The sequence below is a fragment of the Rhinopithecus bieti genome, unplaced genomic scaffold (genome assembly GCF_001698545.2).
Source record: "Rhinopithecus bieti isolate Rb0 unplaced genomic scaffold, ASM169854v2 scaffold_24390, whole genome shotgun sequence".
Taxonomy (NCBI): Eukaryota; Metazoa; Chordata; class Mammalia; order Primates; family Cercopithecidae; genus Rhinopithecus; species Rhinopithecus bieti.
Genome location: NW_016811706.1, coordinates 635,302 through 661,150, shown reverse-complemented (window position 1 = coordinate 661,150; position 25,849 = coordinate 635,302). Strand labels below are relative to the sequence as shown.

At 40.5% G+C, this 25,849-nt stretch overlaps 1 protein-coding gene across 8 annotated transcripts in view; it reads left to right on the top strand.

Moving 5' to 3' along the window:
* Positions 1 to 25,849, top strand: part of SPATS2 (spermatogenesis associated serine rich 2) — a 171,357-nt gene that overhangs the window by 140,710 nt on the left and 4,798 nt on the right. For all 8 annotated transcript variants that reach the window (XM_017894791.1, XM_017894790.1, XM_017894792.1 and 5 more), the window contains 4 exons: positions 1,552 to 1,687; positions 15,361 to 15,419; positions 19,789 to 19,898; positions 24,289 to 24,391. In XM_017894791.1, the coding sequence (XP_017750280.1) occupies positions 1,552 to 1,687; positions 15,361 to 15,419; positions 19,789 to 19,898; positions 24,289 to 24,391 (408 nt within the window). The remainder of the gene's footprint in view (positions 1 to 1,551; positions 1,688 to 15,360; positions 15,420 to 19,788; positions 19,899 to 24,288; positions 24,392 to 25,849) is intronic.

Sequence of the window (25,849 nt, the reverse complement as noted above, 5' to 3'; positions counted from 1 at the left end):
ATATATATATATATATATGCACATAAGGCTTGAAAGCTTTTAGGTAGATTCTTAAAAAAATACCAAGTTGAGATGAGGAAGAATTTAAATTAAAAAATTGAAAATACATATCGTGGCATAGTTACAAACTTTTTAGATCCATGTTTCCAGCAATCAATTCTATATGTAATTTGGGGATTGGTGAATATAGAAAGGTAAATAGAACTTTTGGAAATTGGTTAAAATGTGTTGAGTAGGTAAATGCAGTCCATCCTTTTCTACAAAGCTGGCTTCCTCATATATACAGTGCTTCGAAGTGTACTGTATAGAGAGAACATTTTCATTTTGTAATGTCCACATGGTGAATTATATTCTATTAAATCCTGTAACTTAGGGAGTTTTGAAAATTTGGTGCCTTTTTTAAAGTCTCTTTTCTCTGTGTGTTTCATTTCATTTTGGATAGTTTGTAAAATTGCTGTCTTCAACTGTATTCGTCTTTTGTTAACAGTGTCTATTCTGCTGTTAATTCTATGCAGTATATTTCTCATCTTGGACTTTGTTTTATTTGTCTCTAGAAGTTCAATTGGAGTCTTTTAAGATATCTTCCATGTCTCTCCTTACCATGCTTATGCTTTCCTCTACCTTCTTGAACATATAGTATCTAATTATAATAGCTGTTTGATGTCCTTTTCTACTCAATTCTATCATCTGTGTCATTTCTGCATCTGCCTCTGTGATTGATTTTTCTCTTCCTTATAGGTAATATTTTTCTGTTTCTTTTAAGTTTTTTTAGGTGGGACTAGAGCAGCCTTTAGTCTAGAGCTAATTTTGCCCTGTTGCTGAGGCAGTATCCTTCCAACTACTCTGCCTGCCGTGTATTGTGAGGTTTTTCCACTCTGGCCGGTGTGAGCACAAACTGTCCCTGGCCTGGTGAGCTCTCGGGATTGTTCTGCCTAGTTTTTTTTTTTTTTTTTTTTTTTTTTGCCTGTTCTCTTTCTAGTCTTGGGTAGTTTCTTTATCCTCATAGACTGATCCGCATTCAGAATCCTCTGTGCATCTCCGTGCAGCTCTCTCATGTGTGTAGCTCTTTCCTCACCAGTACTCTGCCCTAGAATTTCAGCCATCTTGACCTCTCCAAATTCCCAACTTCGTCCCTTCAATTCAGGGAGTCCACCAGGCTCAGTTTAGGATTTCTCCTCCCTGCATTGTAGCCTAGAAACTATTGAGGCAGTAAGTTGGAGCAATCATAGGCCTCACTTCATTTGTTTCTGTTGTCTCAGGGGAAAAGTACTACCTGTTACACATTGTCTGAAAACCATTGTTTCATATATTTTGTCTTTGTATGTTTTTAGTTGTTTAAGATAGAAGGACAAATCCAATTCTTACTATTCCATCTTGACCAGGATCCTTTTTTTCCCAAAATCTATAAAACATGTTTTTCTCATTGGGGAGGGTGGTTATTTAGGAAAGATTCTTAGTCTACGTGACATTTGGCTTAGGTGTTCAGATACAACTTTCAAGTTACCTATATTATTATTCTTTTTTTTAAATCTTTGGGTTTCTTTCCCCAAGGTTCCAATATTGAAAAATCTGTGAAAGACCTCCAGCGCTGCACAGTGTCTCTTGCACGGTATCGAGTTGTAGTTAAAGAAGAGATGGATGCTTCCATTAAGAAAATGAAACAAGCCTTTGCTGAATTGGAGAGCTGGTAAGTTAAGCTGCATTTGGTATCAGTAGCATAAAAATGATCATATATAAATACAAAGATGGTCAACCATTCCCCAAGTTCTTTCATTCATGACTAACTACATATGAGAGAGACTTATAAATCCTGTGGTATATTTAGCCTTCTGCATTGTTCTGTTTCTCTTGGTCACAGTGTGAGAATAGTACAGATAACTCACAATGCTCTAGAAATGAGCCAGAGTTTAATATTGTTTGGAAAGGGACACATAATTATAGAGTAGATCATGTACTCTAAAGTCTCCTTTTAAACCAAGGTCCTATAACAAATGACATGATGTTTTTGAACAAAATTATAAAGTAGAAAAAAATCTGTCTTTGCTTTCCTACCTTCTTCCATCCTTTTTAATGTATGCCACTCCAATAAAGTGCCTTTTTATTAATTATTATTATTTTTTGAGACAGGGTCTTGCTCTGTCACCCAGGCTGGAATGCTATGGCACAATCACATCTCACTGTAGCCTCAGCTTTCTGGGCTCCAGCAATCCTCTCATCTTAGCCTCCCAAGTAGCTGGTACTACAGGCATGTGCTACCACACCTGGCTCTTTTTTTAATTTTAAAATATTTTGTAGAGATGTGGTCTCACTCTGTTGCCCAGGCCAATCTTGAACTCTGGGCTCAAGTGATCTGCCTGCCTTGGCCTCCCAAAGTGCTAGGATTACAGGTGTGAGCCACTGCACCCGGCCTTCCTTTTATTAATTATTGATTTGTTTTTTATTTCATGTTTTTCAAACTGTGTTCTATAGAATATTCACCTTTTTTTAATTTTGTTTTTGAGGTAGAGTCTCAGTCTGTTGGCCAGGCTCTAGTACAGTGGTATAGTCTCAGCTCACTGAAACCTCTGTCTCCCAGGTTCAAGTGATTCTTATGTGTCAGCCTCCCGAGTAGCTGGGATTACAGCTGTGCGCCACCATGCCCGGCTAATTTTTGTATTTTTAATAGAGATGGGGTTTGCCACATTGGCCAGGCTGGTCTCGAACTCCTGACCTCAGGTGATCCACTGGCTTTGGCCTCCCAAAGTGTTGGGATTATAGGCATGAGCCACCATGCCTGGCCTAGAATATTCATTTCTTAAAATATATTAATAAGTGTTTTCAAATGAAATAATGCCTCCAAAAAGTTAAATCATCAGAACCAAAACTTACTTTGGGGCTAGATAACTCATCTAGTAGTCTACCCATGCCTTGTCCTGAACGCTAAGTTTGACTTTTCAGGTTTTATGGCTAGGAATTTAATGTCATGTCTTCTCTTTTTCTTTGTTTGAGACAGGGTCTGACTCTGTCACCCAGGCTGGAGTACAGTGGCACAATCATGGCTCACTGCAACCTCCACCTCCTGGGCTCAAGCCATCCCCTCAGCCTCCCAAGTAGCTGGGACTACAAGCATGTACCATCACACCTGGCTAGTTTTTGAATTTTTTGTAGAGATGGGGTTTCGCCATATTGCCCAGGCTAGTCTCCAATTCCTGGGCTCAAGCAATCCTCTTGTCTCAGCCTCCCTAAGTGCTGGGATTACAGCCATGAGCCACTGTGCCTGGCTGTCTTCTTTTTTGACACATATTTTGCTCCTGCCAGATTACTCATTGTCTCAAAACTTAACATTCACATTTCCTCTTCCATCTACTAATTAATGCCACTTTCCCAGCCTTATAATGCTCTTCTGTTCCTCTGTATTTATCTAAATCCCACCATTTCTCCAAACTCTCCTTAAATTAAGGTCAAACTTCTGGAAATTCTTCTAGGTAACTGATTTTTCCCCTTTCTGAACCTCTAGGAGGAAGCACCATGCCCTTTGCACTGCATTCTTGTCATGTAAGATAATTGTTGGCTTGTTTAGAAAATAAAGAGCTGGCTGGGCACGATGGCTCACGCCTGAATCCCAACACTTTAGGAGGCCAAGGCAGGCGGATCACAAGGTCAGGAGTTCGAGACCAACCTGGCCAACATGGTGAAACCCTATCTCTACTAAACATTCAAAAATTAGCCAGGTGTGGTGGCATGCACCTGTAATCCCAGCTACTCAGGAGGCTGAAGCAGGAGAATCATTAGAACCCAGGAGGTGGAGGTTGCAATGAGCTGAGATCGCACCATTGCACTCCAGCCTGGGCGATAGGGCGAGACTCTATCTCAAAAAGAAAAGAAGAAAAAAAGAGCTGAGTGTAGTAGGTCATCACAACTTTGCTTTGATAAGCCTCTGGTCTCCATGATTGTTCAGCTTACTGATTACTTAGTCACAGGATCTGATTCCATTCAGAACAAGCTTAAACCAGGAAACACAGTTCCAGGAGAGAGATTTGTGAGTTCCTGCTGACTTGGAACCCAGCCAGGAGGAGCCTCCTTCAATAAATGACAAATGAAATGGTTTCCTACCTGGGAACTGTGTATTTAGGACTGATTAGCTGACGTAACAACCAGGTCAATTTAACTTGAGGAAAGACATTACCTGCCCTTTCCTGCTAGTATAAAGCCCTTTGCTCTGGTTGATTGAGTTTATAAACCACCTTATTTCAATGTTCCTTGTAGCCACTACTTCAAGACATAGTTGGCAAGTGACTAACTCCATTTGGCACCAAAGCAGAGCTTGGAGTTAGTGTCACCTAGAAAGCCATTTCTGTGTTGGTTATAGCATAAAAGAAAAGCAACGAGTTCTAACAGATTTGCAGCAGTAAAAGTACATTACCCCTGACAGGGCACTAGGGAAATTATACAGATAACTCCTTTCACTTTGATGCCGAATAAAAACTGACACACCTATAGAAAGGTAAACTCAGAAGCTTTCTAATGTATAAAACTTAAAATTTCTTGTTATTGGTGACTTAGCAAGAATCATCTCTAGACCCAAGTTTACTTTTCTTGTTAATTAATAATATTTGTCTGCTTTTCATTGTTGGAGCTGTTAGTTGACTTAAGTTTAAGGATCTTAAGGAGGTAGGATATGGAGTGGAACATGAAGCTAGAATGTATAAACTCTTTTGGAAGATTGTTATATAATGTGTTGATGAAAAATGCCAACAGGATATACACTCAGCTTCTCTTTTAAATAAAAAGTTTCAATTTAGCCGGGCGCGGTGGCTCAAGCCTGTAATCCCAGCACTTTGGGAGGCTGAGATGGGTGGATCACGAGGTCAGGAGATCGAGACCATCCTGGCTAACACGGTGAAACACCGTCTCTACTAAAAAAATACAAAAAACTAGCTGGGCATGGTGGTGGGTGACTGTAGTCCCAGCTACTCAGGAGGCTGAGGCAGGAGAATGGCGTGAACCTGGGAGGCAGAGCTTGCAGTGAGTGGAGATCGCGCCACTGCACTCCAGCCTGGGCAACAGAGCGAGACTCCGTCTCAAAAAAAAAAAAAAAAAGTTTCAATTTTATGAAAGTCAAAAGATATTTTTTAAAAGGAGAACTGGGTAAGAGAAAAAGATTGTCAAGAAATTTGAGATTATACATCATATAAAGTCATATAGGTTTATGGTTAAGATTTTGAAATTTTTCCTGATTCCTCATTGATCTTAGAAAAGTTATGTCCTTTTATTGGCGTTTCTTTTCTTTCTTTCTTTTTTTTTTTTTTTTTTTTTTTTTAAGACAGGGTCTCTGTCGCCTATACTGGAGTGTAGTAGCACCATCACATCTCACTACAGCCTCAACCTCCCCAGGCTCAAGGGATCCTCCCACCTCAGCCTCTTGAGTAGCTGGGACTACAAGGCGGGTGCAAACATGCCCAGCTAATTTTTGTATCTTCTGTAGAGATGGGGTTTTGCCACATTGCCCAGGCTGGTTTTGAGCTCCTGGGCTCAAGCATTCTCCTGCTTCAGCCTCCCAAAGTGCTGGGATTACAGGTGGGAGCCACCTTGTCCAGCCTAGAGCTTTTTTTTTTTTTTTTTTTTTAAATGTTAAGCTTAGTCTTACCAAAGGCTTTTAAGTCCCTACATTTAAAGGCCACATATAGATGCTGAAAACTTAGGAATCATTTTATGAACCAAACTACCTCCAAAATATTATCTCCAAAAATATCTAAAATGTGTAGAAATAAAGGAATGTGCTAATGCAATATGTATTATCAAAGATGTACATAGCACTGTAGTTCTAAATCATTCTTTGGTGTTTGCTACATCTTTGATGCCATGGTTCTTGATTTTTTTAATTTAGATAAATTTAACCCATCTGTGAAAATAGATACAGTTTGAGTTCCCTTTATTGAAATGCTAGACCAGAAAAGTTTTCGGTTTTTTATTTTTTTTTTTCATTCAGATTTTGGAATGTCTGTAGAAACTAGTTGAGCATCCCTAATCTAAAAATTCAAAATCCAAACTGCTCCAGTGAGTATTTTCTTATAGTGTCATGTCAGTGCTCAAAAAAGTACAGATTTTGAAGCATTTTGGATTTTTGGATTAGAAATGCTCAACCTATAATAACATATGAAGAATATTTTACTGAACATGTTCAGTTATATTATTGGATTTTTTTAATCCTGATTTCTTTTCCACAAAGTAGGTATTGTTAATTCTGTTTTACCGAAAATAAATGTATGTCTTAGGTTAAGCAATTTGCCTAACTTAAGTTTCAGATCCAATATTTGAATGTATATATTCAGACTCATTAACCTATGATTTTCATTTCATACCTCATTGATGGCTCACTTCTCCCACTAAAACTTGGCAAGGCTAGAGACTGTTGGTACATATCATATTACAGACAGTCCCCTACTTATGATGGTTCAGCTTAACAATTTTCTGACTTTATGATGGTGTGAAAGTGATACACATTCAGTAGAAAGCGTGCTTTGTATACCCATACAACCATTTTGTTTTTCACTTTCAGTGTAGTGTTTAATAAATTACATCAGATATTCAACACTTCATTATAAAATAGGTGTTGTGTTAGATGACTTTGCCCAACTGCAGGCTAATATAAATGTTCTGAGCATGTTTAAGGTAGGCTAGGCTAAGCTTTGATGTTCAGTAGGTTAGGTATATTAAATGCATTACCAGCTTAAGATATTTTCAATTTGCACATGCCTGTAATCCCAGCACTTTAGGAGGTTGTATTCGTCTGTTCTCATGCTGCTAATAAAGACATACTCGATACTGGGTAATTTATCAAGGAAAGAGGTTTAATTGACTCACAGTTACACCTGGCTGGGAAGGCCTCACGATCTCGGCTGAAGGCAGAGGAAGAGCAAAGTCACGTCTTATATGGCGGCAGCCAAGAGAGCTTGTGCAGGGGAACTCTCATTTATAAAACCATCAGATCTTTTGAGACTTACTACCACAAGAACAGAATAGGGGAAACCACCCCTGTGATTCAGTTATCTTCACTTGGCCCCACCCTTGACATTTGGAGATTATTACAATTGAAGGTGAGATTTGGGTGGGGACACAGCCAAACCATATCAGAGGCCAAGGCAGGAGGATTACTTGAATCCAGGAGTTCAAGACCAGCCTAGGCAACATAATGAGATCCTGTCTCTACATAAGGTAACAAAATTAGCTGGGCACAATGACATGTGCCCATAGTCCAGCTACTCAAGAGGATCGCTTGAGCCCAGGAAGTGGAGGCTGCAGTGGGCCATGATCATGCCACTGTACTCCCACCCTGGGTGACAGAGCAAGACCCTGTCTCTTTAAAAAAAAAAAAAAAAAAAAAAAATTTAATTTACAGTGGGTTTGTTGGGACATAACCCCATTGTAAGCCGAGGAGCATCTGTATTATTTCCTCTTCAGCTTAAAGGCTGTGTAACAGAGAAACCCCCAATGTAGTAGAATTTAGGGACTAAGGAACGTAGTCATTACGAAACAGGTTAGAATGAGAAGGACCAGGATTTAGGCTGAGCCTATGAAAGTATTTTTTAAGTTCAATAAAGTCAAACTATATGAATGCTCCATCTGAATATCCAATGTTCTTTTGATTTTGTGATTCAGAAGGTCCAAATCACTATTACTCTTAAGTCACAACTTGTAGTGCCTTGTGATTCTAGTTATTCTTCAGGTCAGATCATAGTAGTGGGAAAGGTTTTAAGATTAAAGGTGGGGTTAATTAGAAAATATTTCTTGGGGGAAATGAATCATTGTCAAGCCATATAAAAAGCATGGTATTTACACTGGCAGAAAGGTTGGGGTGGAACACTGCATTTCGGAGATATGAGCAGGGACATAGAAGGGACACATAGGGACCACATGCAGTCTAGCTGTTGCTATGGGGCAATAGTGAAAGTAGCAAGGGATGAAGTCAGAGGCTGAGGTATAATGAGAGCATTTGATGGAAGGATCTGAATTTTGTTTTTCCTTTTTTTTAAAGATTTCATTATTCCCTCTTATTTTTACTGTATTGCCCATAATTATAATTGTTTTATTAAATATAAGTAAAACTGAAAATTCTACCACCTTAACACATACGTAATTTTTATTTTCTGCGTTCCCTTGTGTTCTTTATGTATATTCATACATATTCTTGAATAGTTGTAATCGTAGTGGTAGTGTAATTTCAATGTGTACTTTTCACTTAAAATTAGTTTGATTCATCACTTCATGACTGCTTACACTGTGTTAGTGTATGTACATGTTTATTTAATAATTTCTGTACAAGGAATCTGGAAGGTATAATGATTTACCAGTTAATACAAGTGCATTTTACTAAAGAGATATTCTGCTGAAATTGAGAAATCAAGATGAATACAGGAATTAAAATAATAATTGCTGCCGCTATTTACTGAACTCACTTACTGAGCTTTTATTGTATGTCAGAAACTTTTATGTACAGTGCTTCTAATCTATATAGCATTATCAGTTGAGGTATTACGCTCATGTTATAAGTGAGAAAGATGTGCACAAAAATATTTTACCCAAAGATACTTTTCTACTACACCATTCTTTTGTTTTCTGTGTCTTAACAGGTATTCCTGTTTGCTTTATTCTGCAGTGTTTACCTTCCTACTCCACATGTTTTCACCTTTTTCTGGTTTCTGGAACTTTTAGACATTGGTGTCATAATTCCAGTTTCTTTTTTTTTTTTGGAGACTGAGTCTCATTCTGTCTCCCAGGCCGGAATGTAGTGGCCCAGTGTCTATTCACTGCTACCTCTGCCTCCTGGGATCAAGCGATTCTCCTGCCTCAGCCTCCCGAGTAGCTGGGATTACAGGCATGTGCCACTACACCTGGCTAATTTTTGTATTTTTAGTAGAGACGGGGTTTCACCATGTTGGCCAGGCTGGTCTCGAACTCCTGACCTCGGGTGATTCGCCTGCCTGGCCTCCCAAAGTACTGGGATTACAGACATGAGCCACCGTGCCCAGCCAAAATCAGTTTCAAATGAGGATCTGGTCAGCCACTCACTAAGGGGGCTTAACACTCGAGCCATTTTGATCTCATTTTGTTTTAATTTTTATGTTTTTGGAGAGACAAGATCCCACTATATTACCCAGTCTGATCTCAACCTCCTGGGCTCAAGTGATCCTCCCACCTCGACCTCCCCAAGTGCTGGGATAGCAGGCATGAGCCACTGTGCCTAGCCCTGGCTCAGCCATTTTTTTTTTTTTTTTTTAACCAACTGAAAACTTGAGACCGGGCACGGTGGCTCACGCCTGTAATCTCAGCACTTTGGGAGGTCAAGGTGGGTGGATCACCTAAGGTCAGGAGTTTGAGACCAGCCTGACCAGCAAGGTGAAACCCTGTCTCTACTAAAAATACAAAAATTAGCTGGGTGTGGTGGTATGTGCCTGTAGTCCCAGCTACTTGGGAGGCTGAGATAGGAGAATTGCTTGAATCCAGGACACAGAGGTTGCAGTGAGCCGAGATCATGCCACTGCACTCTGGCCTGGGCAACAGAGTGAGACTTTATCTAAAAATTTAAAAAAAAAAAAAAAAAACTTGAACAACATACTCCTTAGCAATACAGATTGTTACTGGTTCTTTTTCCTTACACAGATTATAAAATATCATCGAGTCACATGATCTCCTGGATTAGCTTATAACTAAGGTGCTTTTGACCATTGGAAAAGAACAGAAAGAAAGATTATTCCATTGAAAGCTTGTCACATGAGAACCGTGGCTTATGTTCACATTCTAACTTTTTTTTTTTTTTTTTGAGACAGAGTCTCACTCTGTCACCGAGGTTGGAGTGCAGTGGCATGATCTCAGCTCACTGCAACCCCTGCCTCCTGGGTTCAAGCGATTCTCCTGCCTCAGTCTCCCAAGCAGCTGGGATTACAGGCATGTGCCACATTTTTGTACTTTTAATAAAGAGACGAGATTTCATCATACTGGCCAGCCTATTCTCGAACTCCCAGCCTCAAGTGATCTGCCAGCCTCAGCCTCCCAAAGTGCTGTGATTATAGATGTGAGCCACTGCTCCTGGCCTCTTGGGGAGGCTGAGGTGGGTGGATTGCTTGAGGTCAGGAGTTCGAGACCAGCCTGGACAACATGATGAAACCTGTCTCTACTAAAAATACAAAAATTAGCCAGGCATGAGTGGTGCACACCTGTAATCCCAGCTTCTCAGGAGACTGAGGCACCAGAATCGCTTGAACCCTGGAGGTGGAGGTTGCAGTGAGCTGAGATCACATCACTGCACTCCAGCCTGGGAGACAGAGCGAGACTCAAAAAAACAAAAAAAAAAAAAAAAAAAGAAAGGAAGGAAAAATAAATACTACTGGCAATTCTCTTTTTTGGCTATTTTATATGGAAAGAGGAAACCGTCTTCAAAGAAAAAAAGGTGTCTGCATTGGCTTTGCTTGAATTTTTGCTTGGTTGGTTAGTAGAATTAGAATGAATAGGTTTTAAGGCCATACATAGTGACTCATACCTATAATCCCAGCACTTTGGGAGGCCAGGGCGAGAGAATCACTTGAAATCAGGAGTTCAAGACCAGCCTGGACAACATAGTGAGACCCCTGTCTCTACAATTTTTTTTTTTTTAATTAGCCAAGTGTGGTAGCACACACCTTTAACTCCAGCTACTCAGGCTGAGCAGAAGGATTGCTTGAGCCCAGGTGGTCAAGGATGCAGTCAGCTATGATTACACCACTGCATTCCAGCCTGAGCGGCAGAGCAAGACCCTATCTTTAAAAAAAAAAAAAAAAAAAAAAAAAAGTCCAGGTACAGCGGCTCACGCCTGTAATCCTAGCACTTTGGGAGGCTGATGTGGATGGATCGCTTGAGGTCAGGAGTTCGAGACCAGCCTGGGCAACATGGTGAAACCCCCATCTCTACAAAAAATACAGAAATTAGCTGGGCATGGTAGCTTGTGCCTGTAGTCCCAACTACTTCGAGGGCTAAGGCAGGAAGATGGCTTGAGCAAGGAGGCGGAGGTTGGCAGTGAGTCTTGATGGTGCCACTGTACTCCAGTCTGGGCGACAGTGAGACCCTGTCTCAAAAAAAAAAAAAAAAAAAAAAAAAAAAAAAAAAAGATTCTAGGTTTTGAGCAAATAAAATTGAGTACAAATGTTTTCTGACAATATTATTGAATGGTTTCAAGTATTATCCCTTGAAATAATTGACCCGTGGAATTGTCAGAGTTGCGTTTCCACTTTAATATTATTTTTCCAATGCAACAGTCATAAACAAATAATAATCAGTTTTTTGGTACCAATGAATTATTGAAGGCAAGAGCTAGGATCTCTAACTGCATGTTAGGTATCTGTATATTAATTAGAAGACTTGCTTCAAATGATGGACATAATATGTGTTAGCGATGTGAATGGTGATACTTCAGTAACAACTATTCTGAGCAACTAAATTATGCAAAAACTTTAGAATAAATTGACTGGATGCTGTGGCTCATGCCTGTAATCCCAGGCCAGCAGATCACTTGAAGCCAGGAGTTTGAGACCAACCTGGCAACATACCAAAACCCCATGTCTACTAAAAATATAAAAATTAGCTGGGCATAGTGCCATGTGCCCATAGTCCCAGCTACTCAGGAGGCTGAGGCAGGAGAATTGCTTGAACCCAGGAAGCGGAGGTTGCCATGAGCTGAGATCATGCTATTGCACTCCAGAGCGAGACTCCATCTCAAAACAAAAAACAAAAAAAACCCCACAGCTTTAGAATAAGTCAAGCAGGCTGGGCGCGGTGGCTCAAGCCTGTAATCCCAGCACTTTGGGAGGCCGAGACGGGCGGATCATGAGGTCAGGAGATCGAGACCATCCTGGCTAATACGGTGAAACCCCGTCTCTACTAAAAAATACAAAAAACTAGCCGGGCGACGAGGCGGGCGCCTGTAGTCCCAGCTACTCTGGAGGCTGAGACAGGAGAATGGCGGGAACCCGGGAGGCGGAGCTTGCAGTGAGCTGAGAGCCGGCCACTGCACTCCAGCCTGGGCGGCAGAGCAAGACTCCGTCTCAAAAAAAAAAAAAAGAATAAGTCAAGCAAATGTGAACATGGTAAGGAAGTCCCAAAAAGAAAGGAAGGAAATACAGAACATTTAGTTACCAGTCTTTTTCTTTACTAACAGGGAGCAGTCATCCAAATCTGTCTTTCATGATTGAAGAAAGGATGTGGAAATTCTCAACACTGAATAAGGCCCAGGCTTAATAAGAACTAATGTTTTTCCAAATAGGGTCCCAGCAATATTTAGCTGAATTTCATTAGCAATTTTAGAATCCAGTCTACCAGATGCTTGGTGCTTATTATGGCATATTTCCATTCAAGAAAGCCTTGAGAGAAGCTTAGTACTCTGAGGTATTGGAGTGAGCAAGGTAATAGAGAGTCTGAATGAGCCTTTCATCACTCTCTGGGAGGACTCATTGCTTGCCGTTCTGGCATCTAAAAACCATTAGCTCACACCACAGGTACTTTTGAACCTCTTGGCCACAGATACATACTGGGACCATTGTTTAGCTCAGAAACAGATGGAAAACTTTAGCTTAAGTTTCTGTGTTAAAAGTTATGTTACAATAGATTATTGTTTTTAATTGTAAAAAATGCCTATGTTGTTATCCTTATACCTAACCTACTTTTCACTTTGAACTCTTCCCACCTTCTCCATTTACTTTGTGATGCCAACATTTCACTAACTTTTCATTATGAAAACTTTCAGATATATAGAAAAGTTGAAAGGATGGTACAATGGCAGTGTATTTGCTGTGTGTGTATGTAATATTTTGGTGGAACCACTTGGAAGTTGCAGATGTAGATGATATGTCACCCCTAAATGCTTTAGCATAAATAACCTAAAACTAGGTCATTCTTCTATACAACCATAATCCCATTATATAATTTACTTGTTTGATGTGCTTTTAATAAGAAATTTACTATTAAATTTTGACATTTATTCGTTTTTATATTTTAAAGGTGTGAAAATTTTAATGTAAAATTATAAACGCTGATCATCCTTTTCTCTGAGAAACATATCGGCATCAGTTAACTAGTAGATTCTTTTGTTTAACGCTGGGCTGACATCACAGGACCTTTCACTAGGTGTTATCAATAGATGGCAACATGACAAAGAAACAAGTTCTTACTGCTTTTCATTTTTTTTTGGCTTGAAAACATAAGCTAATATATGTATTTTAATTTTAATTTTTGTGGGTACATGGTAGATGGATATATTATAAGCTAGTATTTTTTTTTTTTTTTTTTGAGACGGAGTCTCACTCTGTCGCCCAGGCTGGAGTGCAGTGGCCGGATCTCCGCTCACTGCAAGCTCCGCCTCCCAGGTTCACGCCATTCTCCTGCCTCAGCCTCCCGAGTAGCTGGGACTACAGGCGCCCGCCACCTCGCCCGGCTAGTTTTGTATTTTGAGTAGAGACGGGGTTTCACCGTGTTAGCCAGGATGGTCTCCATCTCCTGACCTCATGATCCGCCCGTCTCGGCCTCCCAAAGTGCTGGGATTACAGGCTTGAGCCACCGCGCCCGGCCTAAGCTAGTATTTTTTTAATGGAGAGGTTATATGGTTGTCCATGCACTGTCCTATGAATTTCTTGTGATCACCACTGAGTTAATCAAGAAACAAAGTTATTTAAATGAACACCAGTAATTCTCACAGGGAAAAAAAAATGCCGTCACAATGTACTAGCACAAATTGCCATAAAAAAGTCTGATTGTATTGATGCAGAGCTTGCTAAAAGTGTCATCTGACATTCTACTTCTCATAATAAAGATTGTAAGCTGCAAAAGGCTTACTTGTTTGCTGTAGTCTTTTAATAAATATTTTACAAGCTTTGTTAGAGACAAAGGATTTGTCATCTGATGGACACAGTGTCTGCATCTTAAGGTGATTTGGCAACAGAAGAGAGGTAATGTCAAACTGTAGGCCTGGCAGCTCCTGTCTCAGTTGTGCTTTTGTTTTGTCTTTTAGGTATTCCAATGCTGCTAGAGTTCTTGGAGCAAAATATTGCCAAGGTTTGGGAAATGCTTTCTTAGCAAAGTATTGCTACCCCACAATAATTGTATCTTCTCTCCAGTTTGATGCTTTTGGATTAATATGCCAACCAAATTTGTTTAGTTACAAGTCTGTTTATTAACATCATGCATAACGATTATCAAACCTATGTTTTCTGGCACTTCCCTATAAAAGATTTGCTCCTTGAGGAAATGACCCTGCCTTAGACATTTTTGTACATCTCACACCATAGTCTCAACATTAACTACTTTGTGCTAACATAACTATGTATTGAGCTAAATTGAATTAGAGAGTGACAGAGAGAGAAAGAGAGTATGTGTGTGTATGATTACAACCAGAAACAAGAGTGGAACTTTTATTTACCCTGTAGTTATATTCTCCTTCAAAAGGAGAAAGCAGAATGAACTCCAAATTTGAAGAAAGTTGGAATATTCCATGTTTGTGCAGGCATTAAAATTCTAGATTTTTTTCTTTTTGCCACCACAAAGCAAAACCGATATGGTAAGGAAAATTATTTGCATCCAGAGGTTGAATACTTAGGGTAACCTGCTGTCTCCTTATACATTGAAGGCTGTGGGCTCTTTTATAACGACACGGAAAAGCTTTATGTGCCTATAAACCATTTACATTTGCAGTGGAAAAAATTCTAATTGACTATTTAATGTTCTTTTCTGTAAAAGCCTACCAGAAATCTGTAATTCCATCCTTCCTCATTATTGTTATATGTTTCTCAGAAACTAGCACACTATATGTCTTATCTTTTGACTACTTTGCATTCTAAGTACTAAAATGTAAGTGGACCTGGTGTTGAAGATATACAAGTCCTAATCATGGATAAATTTACTGTGCCCTAATGGGGATATTGCTTGGTAAACATTAATTACATGCAAAGCCATCAAATTTTATAGACCAAAATATAAATATAAAAAGTATGTGAGTACATACATTAAGTAAGTAATTTCCACATGGACTTTTGCTTTAGCACAGCTTGCTAAAAAATGTGTTTTATAGCTTGCTACTGCCATCTGCTGGTTCTCAACTCTTAGACTTCTAGCGATTGGTGTACTGCAATGTACCAATTTTGCAATATAAAAGGGAATTGGGTCTATTTATTTTATTTTTGGGAAAATCTTAAAATATTCTTTGTTGAGAGTAAGACATCAGAATTTTTATGTGGTCCATACAGTATTATTTTTTAGTATGCTTTTAGCAAACTCACCGGTCTTTCTCTACTATTAATAATGTGCTAATTTTGTATTTGAGTTTCTCATCAAACCTTTTATTCCTTTGTCATCTTTTCCTAGTTTAATGGATCGAGAAGTGGCGTTGCTTGCTGAAATGGACAAAGTGAAAGCTGAAGCAAGTAAGATGATTGATCTTTAATTAAAACTATTACCTTCATAAATAGTAGGTACCTACTTCCCAACCCTCATAACAAAAGCTCCATATAAATACCATAATAAGAGTTTGTATATTTAAATAATCTTAAGCAGTTGCACTGTACTGGCATATGAATCCTTTCAGGTGAAATAACTTTAAAGAGCCTGTTTTAAAAATATTTCCAAATCTTAATATTTTGAATGCAGAGTTCAGTGTATAAAAGACTACATCATGGTATCTGCCACCAGGTTTTTATTTTATTTTGTTTCTTCCTCCAGTGTTTAAGCAATTCCACTGGGATTTTTTCTAGTCAGAAAAAAACCTTTAGCATAATCAGAGAAGACTTCATTAGGTTGCCTACGATTGAATGTATATGTTCCTATCATTACCTATCTCAGAACTTTCTTTGTTTTCTCAGTTTATAGAACAGTCTTCACTTAGTGTCTGTTATCAATGGTAGGGGAAAAGTAGTGAACTGAGGGTTCAAGATACTGGGTTTCTTGAAAGCTTACTAAAATAGATTCTGGAGGAATGAAATCTAACTTTGGTGATTTGTGGAGTTTTGTACAGAAAAAACAGATATCTATTTTTTGATCATTTCTGTTAAGTGTTAGGTTAAACATGCACAGCTACACGAAGAAAAGGGAATACCAACTGCAACTTGTACAATGCCATTGATTTGGGGCATTTCGGTGGCAGGTTTTATCTTCCTGCATTAAATGGCAGATTTATTATTAGGAAAGTTGTTGATTTTAACCCACCCTCAAACTGATAAGAATAGAAATGCTGGGCTAGGTTGAGATCATGACTCACAGTTAAATCACTTGTGTGTGTGGTCACGGGCCAGAGGATGCAGCTTTGAAGCACTGAAATGACTTCAGTTTGGGTCCATTTTAACTTGAAAATTTGAGAATGTAGCAGAGACGCCTTCCACTGTTTTTCAGAGGTGAGATTTCGTTTACATTGACCAATATATTTTGAGTTTCTAATTTGACATTTCAGTCCATTATTTTATCAGTACATTCTCTTTTTGAAAATGGAAATTCAGATAAACTAAAACCATTAAGAAGACATATTTCTTACTTTTGAGAAGAAGGTCCTTTTAGGCCAGGCATGATGGCTCACACATATAATCCTAGCACTTTGAGCGGATCACCTGAGCCCAGGAGTTTGAGACCAGCCTAGGCAACATAGTGAGATCTTGTCTCTACGAAAAATAAGAAATTAGACTGGGCGCAGTGGCTCACGCCTGTAATTCTAGCACTTTGGGAGGCCGAGGTGGGCAGATCATGAGGTCAGGAGATCGAGGCCATCCTGGCCGGCATGATGAAACCCCGTCTCTACTAAAAATGCAAAACTTAGCTGGGCATGGTGGCGCGTGCCTGTAGTCCCAGCTACTTGGGAGGCTGAGGCAGGAGAATCGCTTGAACCCGGGAGGCAGAGGTTGCAGTGAGCTGAGATCGCACCACTGCATTTCAGCCTGGCGACAGAATGAGACTCCGTCTCAAAAAAAAAAATTAACCAGGCATGGTGGCATGTGCTATATGGCTGTATGTAGTCCCATTTACTTGAGAGGCTGAGGTGGGAGGATCGCTTGAGCCCAGGAGGTCAAGGCTGCAGTGAGCTGTGATTGCACCAGTGTACTCCAGCCTGGGCAATAGAGCAAGACCCTGTCTTGATATAAAGAAAAAGAAGGTGCTTTTAAAAATATTAATACATCTTTTATATTAATAGAAAATTTTGGCTGGGCGCAGTGGCTCACCCCTGTAATCCCAGCACTTTGGGAGGCCGAGGTGGGCTGCTCATGAGGTCAAGAGATCGAGACCATCCTGGCCAACATGATGAAACTCCATCTCTACTAAAAATACAAAAATTAGCTGGGCATGGTGGCATGGCCTGTAATCCCAGCTACTCGGGAGGCTGAGGCAGGAAAATCACTTGAACTCAGGGGGCGGAGGTTGCAGTGAGCCGAGATCGTGCCACTGCACTCCAGTGTGGTGACAGAGCGAGATTCCATCTCAAAACAAAACAAAACAAAAAATTTCAAATAGGCTAATGTAACAAACTCCCATCACTCAGCTTCAACCAGTTATCAAGTTGTGCCCAATCTTATTTTATCAAATTCAGAGCTCAGAGTTTTACTTAACTTCATCAGTTTTATATCTTTAGCTCTTTTCTCCCTGAAAATCCTGGTTCTTAATGACATGATGTAATTACTCATTTACCAATGCTGTTAAGAGTTGCTTTTTGCTTTTTACATATTATAATTTTATTAAGTAATTGATGGGTTTGTAGTATTTCAGTCTTTTCCAGTGTTGAATAATTAGGTCCTGTGAGTTATCTGTTATGTGTAGAAAGCTTTTTATTTACTTCATTTTTGCCATTTTGAGAGCTATAATTTTGTCATAGAATCACTGAATGCTAGAGCTGAGAGAAACTGAAGTTGATACAAATGGCAAATAGGTTTTATCTTGGGAGCTAAACCAATAGATCATTTGTAACTGTTGGGCTTTGGTGTTAAGAAACTTTTGTAGGCATGCTCCTGACTCCTGAGAAAGTGGGCCCTGACTGATTAGTGTGACTTGGGTCTAGGCAGCCCATGTGTGCATCTCTGTGGCAGTTGGGCTGAGTAAACTTGCTAAATACATCCAGCTCTCTGTAATACCTGGTGTAACTCTTTAAAATTTCTGTTTTTTTCTGACATGAATTTGGCTAATTCCTCAGTATGTTACAGGATTCTGTGTATATCAGTTAGGGATTCAGTTTGACTACATGGAACAGAGTGGCCTAAATAAATGTGAGTGTCTTTTTTTCTCAGGAAATGAAAAGTACAGAGGTAAGCAACCCAGGGCTGGCAGGACATTTCCAGTATGACATTAGGGACCCAGGTTCTTCTATCCTTCTGCGCAGCCATTCTGAGAGTATGCTTATGGTCAAAAGACAACTCCCTAGGCTCCAGTCAAGAAGGAGTAAAATGTTACATGCTAAGACCCCTTTAAAACACTCTCCTGTAAACCCTGCCCTTTGAGTTCTGCTTATATCTCAATGGTGAAACTGTATCACATGACCATTTCATCTGTAGCAAAGCCAGAAAATACAGATTTTTTAACCTAATTTTGTTGGTACCCAACAACATTGGATTTCTGATAGCCCTGAATGTTCCTGAATATAGTTGGAAAGACTGTGTTCTATCAACTAACGGTCTTTACTATAGTCCTCCCCTACCCAGTATCCCTCTTTTTTCCAAAATGAGAATATGTTCACCACCTCCTCAGTAGCAATACCTCCAAAGTCTCATCTAGTTAGTTAATATTCAGCTGAAAGGCCAGGTCTTCAGAGTAATTTCAGATCTTCCAAGGATGGGATCTCATAAATTAAAAGAAAGGCTAAATGCCCCCTTCTCCGATATTACACAGTTGGAGAAAGAAAAGGATGATTATAGTAAAAATTCCCACTTGGAAAAGCAATGATCAAATCGTGCTGGACGGGAAGGATAGCAGAGTCCCTTCCCTGGGAGTAGAGAACATTCCTTGGGTGGTTTATCTGCTTCCAGGGAGGATTTCTTTGGTTCAGTTTCCACTGTAGCCCCTGTCTCTCTGGGAGATTTTTATTGTCTGTTCTCTGCCATGACCAAGTTGTATCCAAGTTGTATATCAGAAAGCATGCCATAGAAGGTGGTTCTTAAAAGGGTGTAACCATCTAAATACCCATCACTAGGGAACTCGGTAAATAATTGTGGTATATCCCCATACTCAGTGGCTGTTAAATAGAATGAAGGTGATCCAGATGTATTAACAGGGAATAAACTTAAAGATATATTAAGTAAAAATAGCTAAGGTAAAGGAAAGACCATGTGTATGATATACTTCCATTTGTGAGAAGGGAAAAAGGAGAGATACATATGTATGCATGTTGTGTGTACATAGACAATATTTGGAAGTGTACATAAGAAATGATGAACAGCGGTTTCCTCTAGAGAGGAGACCACAAAATCAGAAATAAGAGAGATGCTCTTTTCATTTTATCCTCAACTTACTCTAGATGAATATGTTTTATTATGTGTGCATATTTCCTTTTTAATTTATATGCATCTTGATAAAATTTTTTTGACTGGAAGGAGAAATAACAAATGATTTATGAGTGTTTGTGATTTATAAAAAAATGTTTACTACTTAACTGCCTTCAGAGACCCAATGGAAGGTAGAGACCGGACTTCTGATATTTTCATTTTCTGGATGGATGGGCAACTAAGCCTTTGGCTGACCAAATACCTACTACAAGGCATATATTTCTAGTTCTTCTTTATCCTATTTAGCAGCAACATAAGGTTCACACTCACTTTTCCTCTACAGTGGAAATTTTGCTCAGCCGACAAAAGAAGGCTGAACTTCTAAAGAAGATGACTCATGTGGCTGTTCAAATGTCAGAGCAGCAATTGGTTGAGCTCAGAGCTGATATCAAGGTAAAACTTCTTTCTGCTTTCTGCCTTTCTTCTTATCCTCAGGGGCTAAAGTAAGAAATTTTCATAATTCATGGCCATATCTAATATATTAAACTCATGATCTTCCTTTCCCAAACCTGGCCCTCTTCCTGGTCCCTTTCCCTGTAAGTGGTATTGTCATCTACCTAGTTATCCCAGCTGGAAACCTTAGAAAATTTCTCCATTTCCCACCTTAAATCTATCAGCACACCCCATCCATTTGACTAAATCTCAGATCTGACCTTATTTTTTCATCTCTACCACCACCATTATGATCAGGTTACCACCATCTCTTGCCTGGACTTCTGTAAGAGCCTTTTAACTGATTGTGTTCATCCATTCTGTCTCTGCCCCACCCACCCCACCCTCCATGTATGTTCCCCACACTACAGCAGTCTGCTTCAAAACTTTCTGTTGCTTTTAGGATAAATACTATAATCCTTAACCCAGTATGAAGGACTGTGCAGTCTTGCTCTGCCATTAGCCTCAGTTCATACCATCCCCACTGGTCCTCCGCCCTCCAGCAGAGGCTGGAGGCTTCTACACTTCACAGACACACACGCTTTTCCATCTGTCCAAACGCTCTTCTCCCAGCCTCCAACCACAGTTACCACTCTTTTTTTTGGGAGACAAAGTCGCGCTCTGTCACCCAGGCTGGAGTGCAATGGTGTGATCTCGGCTCACCGTAACCTCTGCCTCCCGGATTCAAGTGATTCTCCTGCCTCAGCCTCCCGAGTAGCTGGGATTACAGGCATGCACCAACATGTCCAGCTAATTTTTGTATTTTTAGTAGAGATGGGGTTTCTCCATGTTGGTCAGGCTGGTCTTGAACTCCCAACCTCAGGTGGTCTGCCTGCCTCAGCCTCCCAAAGTGCTAGGATTACAGCCATGAGCCACCACACCCGGCGGCTAATTTTTATATTTTTAGTAGAGATGGGGTTTCATGATGTTGGCCAGGCTGGTCTCAAACTCCTGACCTCAGGTGATCCACCCACCTCGGCCTCTCAAAGTGCTGAGATTACAGGCGTGAGCCACTATGAACAGCCCAGTTACCACTCTTGACCTCCTCATCCTTCCTGACTTCCCCATCATATCTCCCCATTCTGTGCTTTCAGAGCACAGTTAGGATTTTATGTGCATTTGCTTAATTTGTCTTCCCCACTAGATAGTGAACTTCACAGTGGCAGGCAGGAGCTCCTGTCTCTCCAAGTGCCTAGCACAGCACCTTGGTATGTAGTTGGTCTTCTGTAAATAGTTGGTTGGCCAATTCTGATTGTATAGAGAAAAATTATCTTTGAGATGTTTGTTGTAATCTTTTTACAAAAATCACTTGGGTTCAATATTTATACCTTTTAATTCTTTTTTGTTTTTTTTGAGACAGAGTCTCGCTCTGTCATCCAGGCTGGAGTGAAGTGGCGCTGTCACCGCTCACTGCAACCTTTACCTCCCAGGTTCAAGTGATTCTCATGCCTCAGCCTCCCAAGTAGCTGGAATTACAGGCATGTGCCACCACGCCCTGCTAATTTTTGTATTTTAGTAGAGACAGGGTTTCACCATGTTGGCCAGGCTGGTCTCGAACCCCTGACCCCAAGTGATCCACTCGCCTTGGCCTCCCAGATTGCTGGGATTACAGGCATGAGCCACCACACTTGGCCAAATTCTTATATAAAGAACAGTGTTTCTGAGACTAAGCATGTGAACCTGAGGGAAATTGGGATATTCATGGATAGTTGTGGTCATTGGCATTCTAAATAATTGTTTATAAACTGCAAGCTGTGACAAAGGGAGTTGGCCTTCTCCACACCTGTGCCCTTTACCTCTTCTCTTTCTGAACACATAAGATTTATTGTCACACTGAGAGAAAACTTGCTGTACAACAGTCTATAAAATAAAAACAGAGGTGGAATATCATCCAGGACCTTACAGGGATCCTTGCTATCATCTGACCCAGTGTTAGACCTGTGGAGTATTGTTCTCTCACTGCCTCCCCTTCAACTCTGTTGGGGTGAACTAGCCAAATCATGCAAATGTGCAGTTACCGTTTTCTGTTTAACTAAAACTATATGATTAAATTTTATAGAAAGGCCTCCTCACATTGATGCCAGTCAGTCTCATTCAACTCTTGGGGAGAAGCCGGAAACCCCTTTGGAATTAGATGAGAATTCTGGCTCTCACAGGCTTCATCTGTTCCTCTTCCCACGTGGCTGAAAAGCTGCTGGAAATATTTCTGCAGGCTGACTAAGGATCTGTTTCTCTCCACTTTTTCAGTGTACTGAAGTGGGTGCTGTGCAATTTAAATGTCTTATTTCCAGATCATTTTATTTCCGTCATTCCTATTATGTCTTTGACTCAACAAACCCTAGAATTTGTTTCAGAATTAATCTCAGACTGATATTACATGTCTGAAGGCTTTGTAACAAGAGGTTCGTGTGCTTTCCTAAGCCGCAGCATACTCTGAAGTTTTAGGAATTCAAGGCTGGAAGGTCATTTTTCTCTCTCCTTTCCCTTTCAGTGCTTCTGGTTGCTTCCCGAGAATTCTGATGCAGAGTAGTATTAGGCCACCCCCAGTTAAGAGGAGTGTCTTGAAGGGTTCAGTTCTTCCAAATTATATCTAGGCCTTTCACTTTTCTTTTTTATCTCCTTTTCATCTGAAAAAAAAAAATGATTCTTGGTCTACTTTAGACATTGTTTACTGGAAATAGACCCAGAAGCACTTTATTCCTGACATTGTTATTAGTCCCACGATTTTTTTTTTTTTTGGTTTTTTTTTTTCTCTTGAGGGACAAGAGTCTCGCATCTGTGGCCCTGGGCTGGAGTACAGTGGCCGTTCTCAGCTCACTGCAAGGCTCCGCCTCCGGGTTGGGGGGGGGGGTTTTATGCCATTCTCCTTGCTTCAGCTCTGAGTAGTTGGGCAATACAGAGCGCACCGCACTCGCGCGGCTAGTTTTTTTTTTTTATTTTTTAGTAGAGGACGAGGTTTCACAGTGTTAGCCAGGATGTCTCGATCTCCTGGACTCGTGATTCCACCGTCTCAGGTCTCCCAAAGTGCTGGGCATTACAGGCTGAGCCACCGCCGGCCGGCCAATCCCACGATTTTTAATAGCAATGGTTAGTTTTTGATCAAGGGAGTTGCGTTTACTTTCAGCTCAGTCTGCTTAAAAGGATTAAAAAAACTTACTTGCAGCATAAACTTCTCATTTGGCAAAGTTGACTTTTCAACATTGAATGATTTTCCATTCTCAAAAATTGTTCCTATTTCAAGGACTAAGAAATCCTACTGTTATTATAAAGAGGATTAGTGGGTTTCTAAGGAAGTTCCTATTAACATCAACAACATCTATCTAATAATGGTATCAATTGTGCACCTATGTAAACATTTTATGCTGCCTGTTTCTGTATAAAATGGAAAGACATGGAGAATTAGACCAACAGTAGGTAAAGATGGCCCTCTGCGGCCGGCGCGTGCTCAGCCTGTAATCCAGCACTTTTGGGAGAGCCGAGGCGGGTGGATACGAGGTCAGGAGATCGAGACTATCCTGGCTAACACGGTGAAACACCGTCGTCTCTATAAAAAATATCAAAAAATCTAGCGCGGGCCGGAGGTGGGCGGCGCCTGCTAGTCCAGGCTACACGGGAGGGCTGAGGCAGGAGAATGGCGTGAACCAGGAGGCGGAGTTGCAATGAGCTGAGATCCGGCCATGCACTCCAGCCCGAGCGACAGAGCGAGACTCCGTCTCAAAAAAAAAAAAAAAAAAAAAAAAAAAATGGCCCTCTACTATTCTTCCTCCTTTTTCTTTCTTTCTTTTCTTTTTTTTTTTTTTAGAAGGAGGCTCGCTCTGTCGCCCAGGCTGGAGTGCAGTGGCTGGATCTCGACTCACTGCAAGTTCTGCCTTCCGGGTTCACGCCATTCTCCTGCCTCAGCCTCCCGAGTAGCTGGGACTACAGGCACCTGCCACCTCGCCCGGCTAGTTTTTTTGTATTTTTTTAGTAGAGATGGGGTTTCACCATGTTAGCCAGGATGGTCTCGATCTCTTGACCTCGTGATCTGCCCATCTCAGCGTCCCAAAGTGCTGGGATTACAGGCTTGAGCCACCACGCCCGGCCCTTTTTTCTTTCTTTACAGTTTCTCTTGATTACATCGAATGGGCTTTGGCAATCATGTAGCATTTCATAAACTTACAGACTTGCCTTTGGGCTCTTGAGAAATTGAATAGATTTATGCGATCACCCAGCGTTGGTCATGTGATGGCCATTTAATAAACTTTGAAGCAGTAAAAGACAATTAAAATGATTGTTTTATCTGTATAGTAAGTTATGGATTCCATGGATGATGTTTGTCTAACCTGGAGGCCTTTCTTTGCCCTTTCTCCAGCACTTTGTTAGTGAACGTAAATACGATGAGGATCTGGGACGAGTAGCCCGGTTCACCTGTGATGTAGAGACCTTAAAGAAGAGCATTGATTCATTTGGACAAGGTGAGATGGTGAGAGGGTCTGGGCACTACAGTTGGTGATTATTAATTAGAGACTGACATGCTGATTGTCTTCATCCCGATTCCTCATTAGTGCCTCTTGTTTGCTTGTTGTTGTGAAAAGTAACTCTGGGATGCTTATGAAGTCCATGGGTGCAGATACTTTGAACTCTGAGGACAAGTATTTGCCAGCTCCCTAAATGTGAAAGACTGTTTTTTCATGCTGAATTGAGAGGTGCATGATATGTGGTATAAAGAGCATGGGCCCTTCAGTCAGACCAAGTTTGGATCCCTGCCTCTATAATAACCTCATTTTACTCCTCTCCAAAATGCAGATAACAGGCCAGGCGCGGAGGCTTACATGTGTAATCTCAACAAATTGGAAGGCTGAGGCCAGAGAATCACTTTAGCCCAGGAATTCAAGACCATCCTGGGCAACATAGCGAGGTTCCCATCTCTTCAAAAAATTAAAAAGATAAAATTAGCGAGGTGTAGTGGCACATGCTTGTAGTCCTAGCTACTCAGGAGGTGGGGTGGGGGTGGGTGAGAAGGGGAAGATCGTTTGAGCCAGGAGTTTGAGGTTCCAATGAGCTATGATTGCCACTGCACTCCAGCCTGGGCACCAGAGCAAGACTGTGTCTCTAAATAGGAGAAAACAATACTTGTGTTGCCTAGAACATAATAGACTCTTAAATAATAGCATTAAAGGGTAGGGGAGTACCTATGAGGTGAGAGTTTCTAGTGACCTGTTTGTCAAACCCTGAACTTAGCCTCTTTGTTATTTCTGTCTAGTATAAAAGTGAAATATTGCCGGGCGCAGTGGCTCACGCCTGTAATCCCAGCACTTTGGGAGGCTGAGGTGGGCGGATCACAAGGTCGGGAGATCGAGACCATCCTGGCTAACATGGTGAAACCCCATCTCTACTAAAAAATACAAAAAATTAGCCAGACGAGGTGGTGGGTGCCTGTAGTCCCAGCTAATCAAGAGGCTGAGGCAGGAGAATGGCATGAACTCGGGAGGCAGAGCTTGCAGTGAGCCGAGATCGCACCACTGCACTCCAGCCTGGGCGACAGAGCAAGACTCCGTCTCCAAAAAAAAAAAAAAAAAAAAAAGTGAAATATTTAACCCATGGCAACAATTATAAACTCATTGTTAGTCCAGGCTTAAAGCCTAGAAAAAAAATCTAGAGAGTAGTTTTAAACCATTGGAATTCTAACACAATTTGAACTGAAAATATTAATATTTGTTCAGTTAAATAGGTACTTTGAATTTGGGATTAATTTTGCAGAAAGAAATTTGGCAATATACGTGTTTGTTGTAAAGATTAGTTCTATTCATATTTAACTGATCTTGATTATTTATACCTTGTATCATTCAAAATTCTTTAAAAAATTTAGTAAATATTTTATGTATGTACCTTTTTCTTTCTTTGCAAAGACTGTACTTTAGAATGTTTCTTGC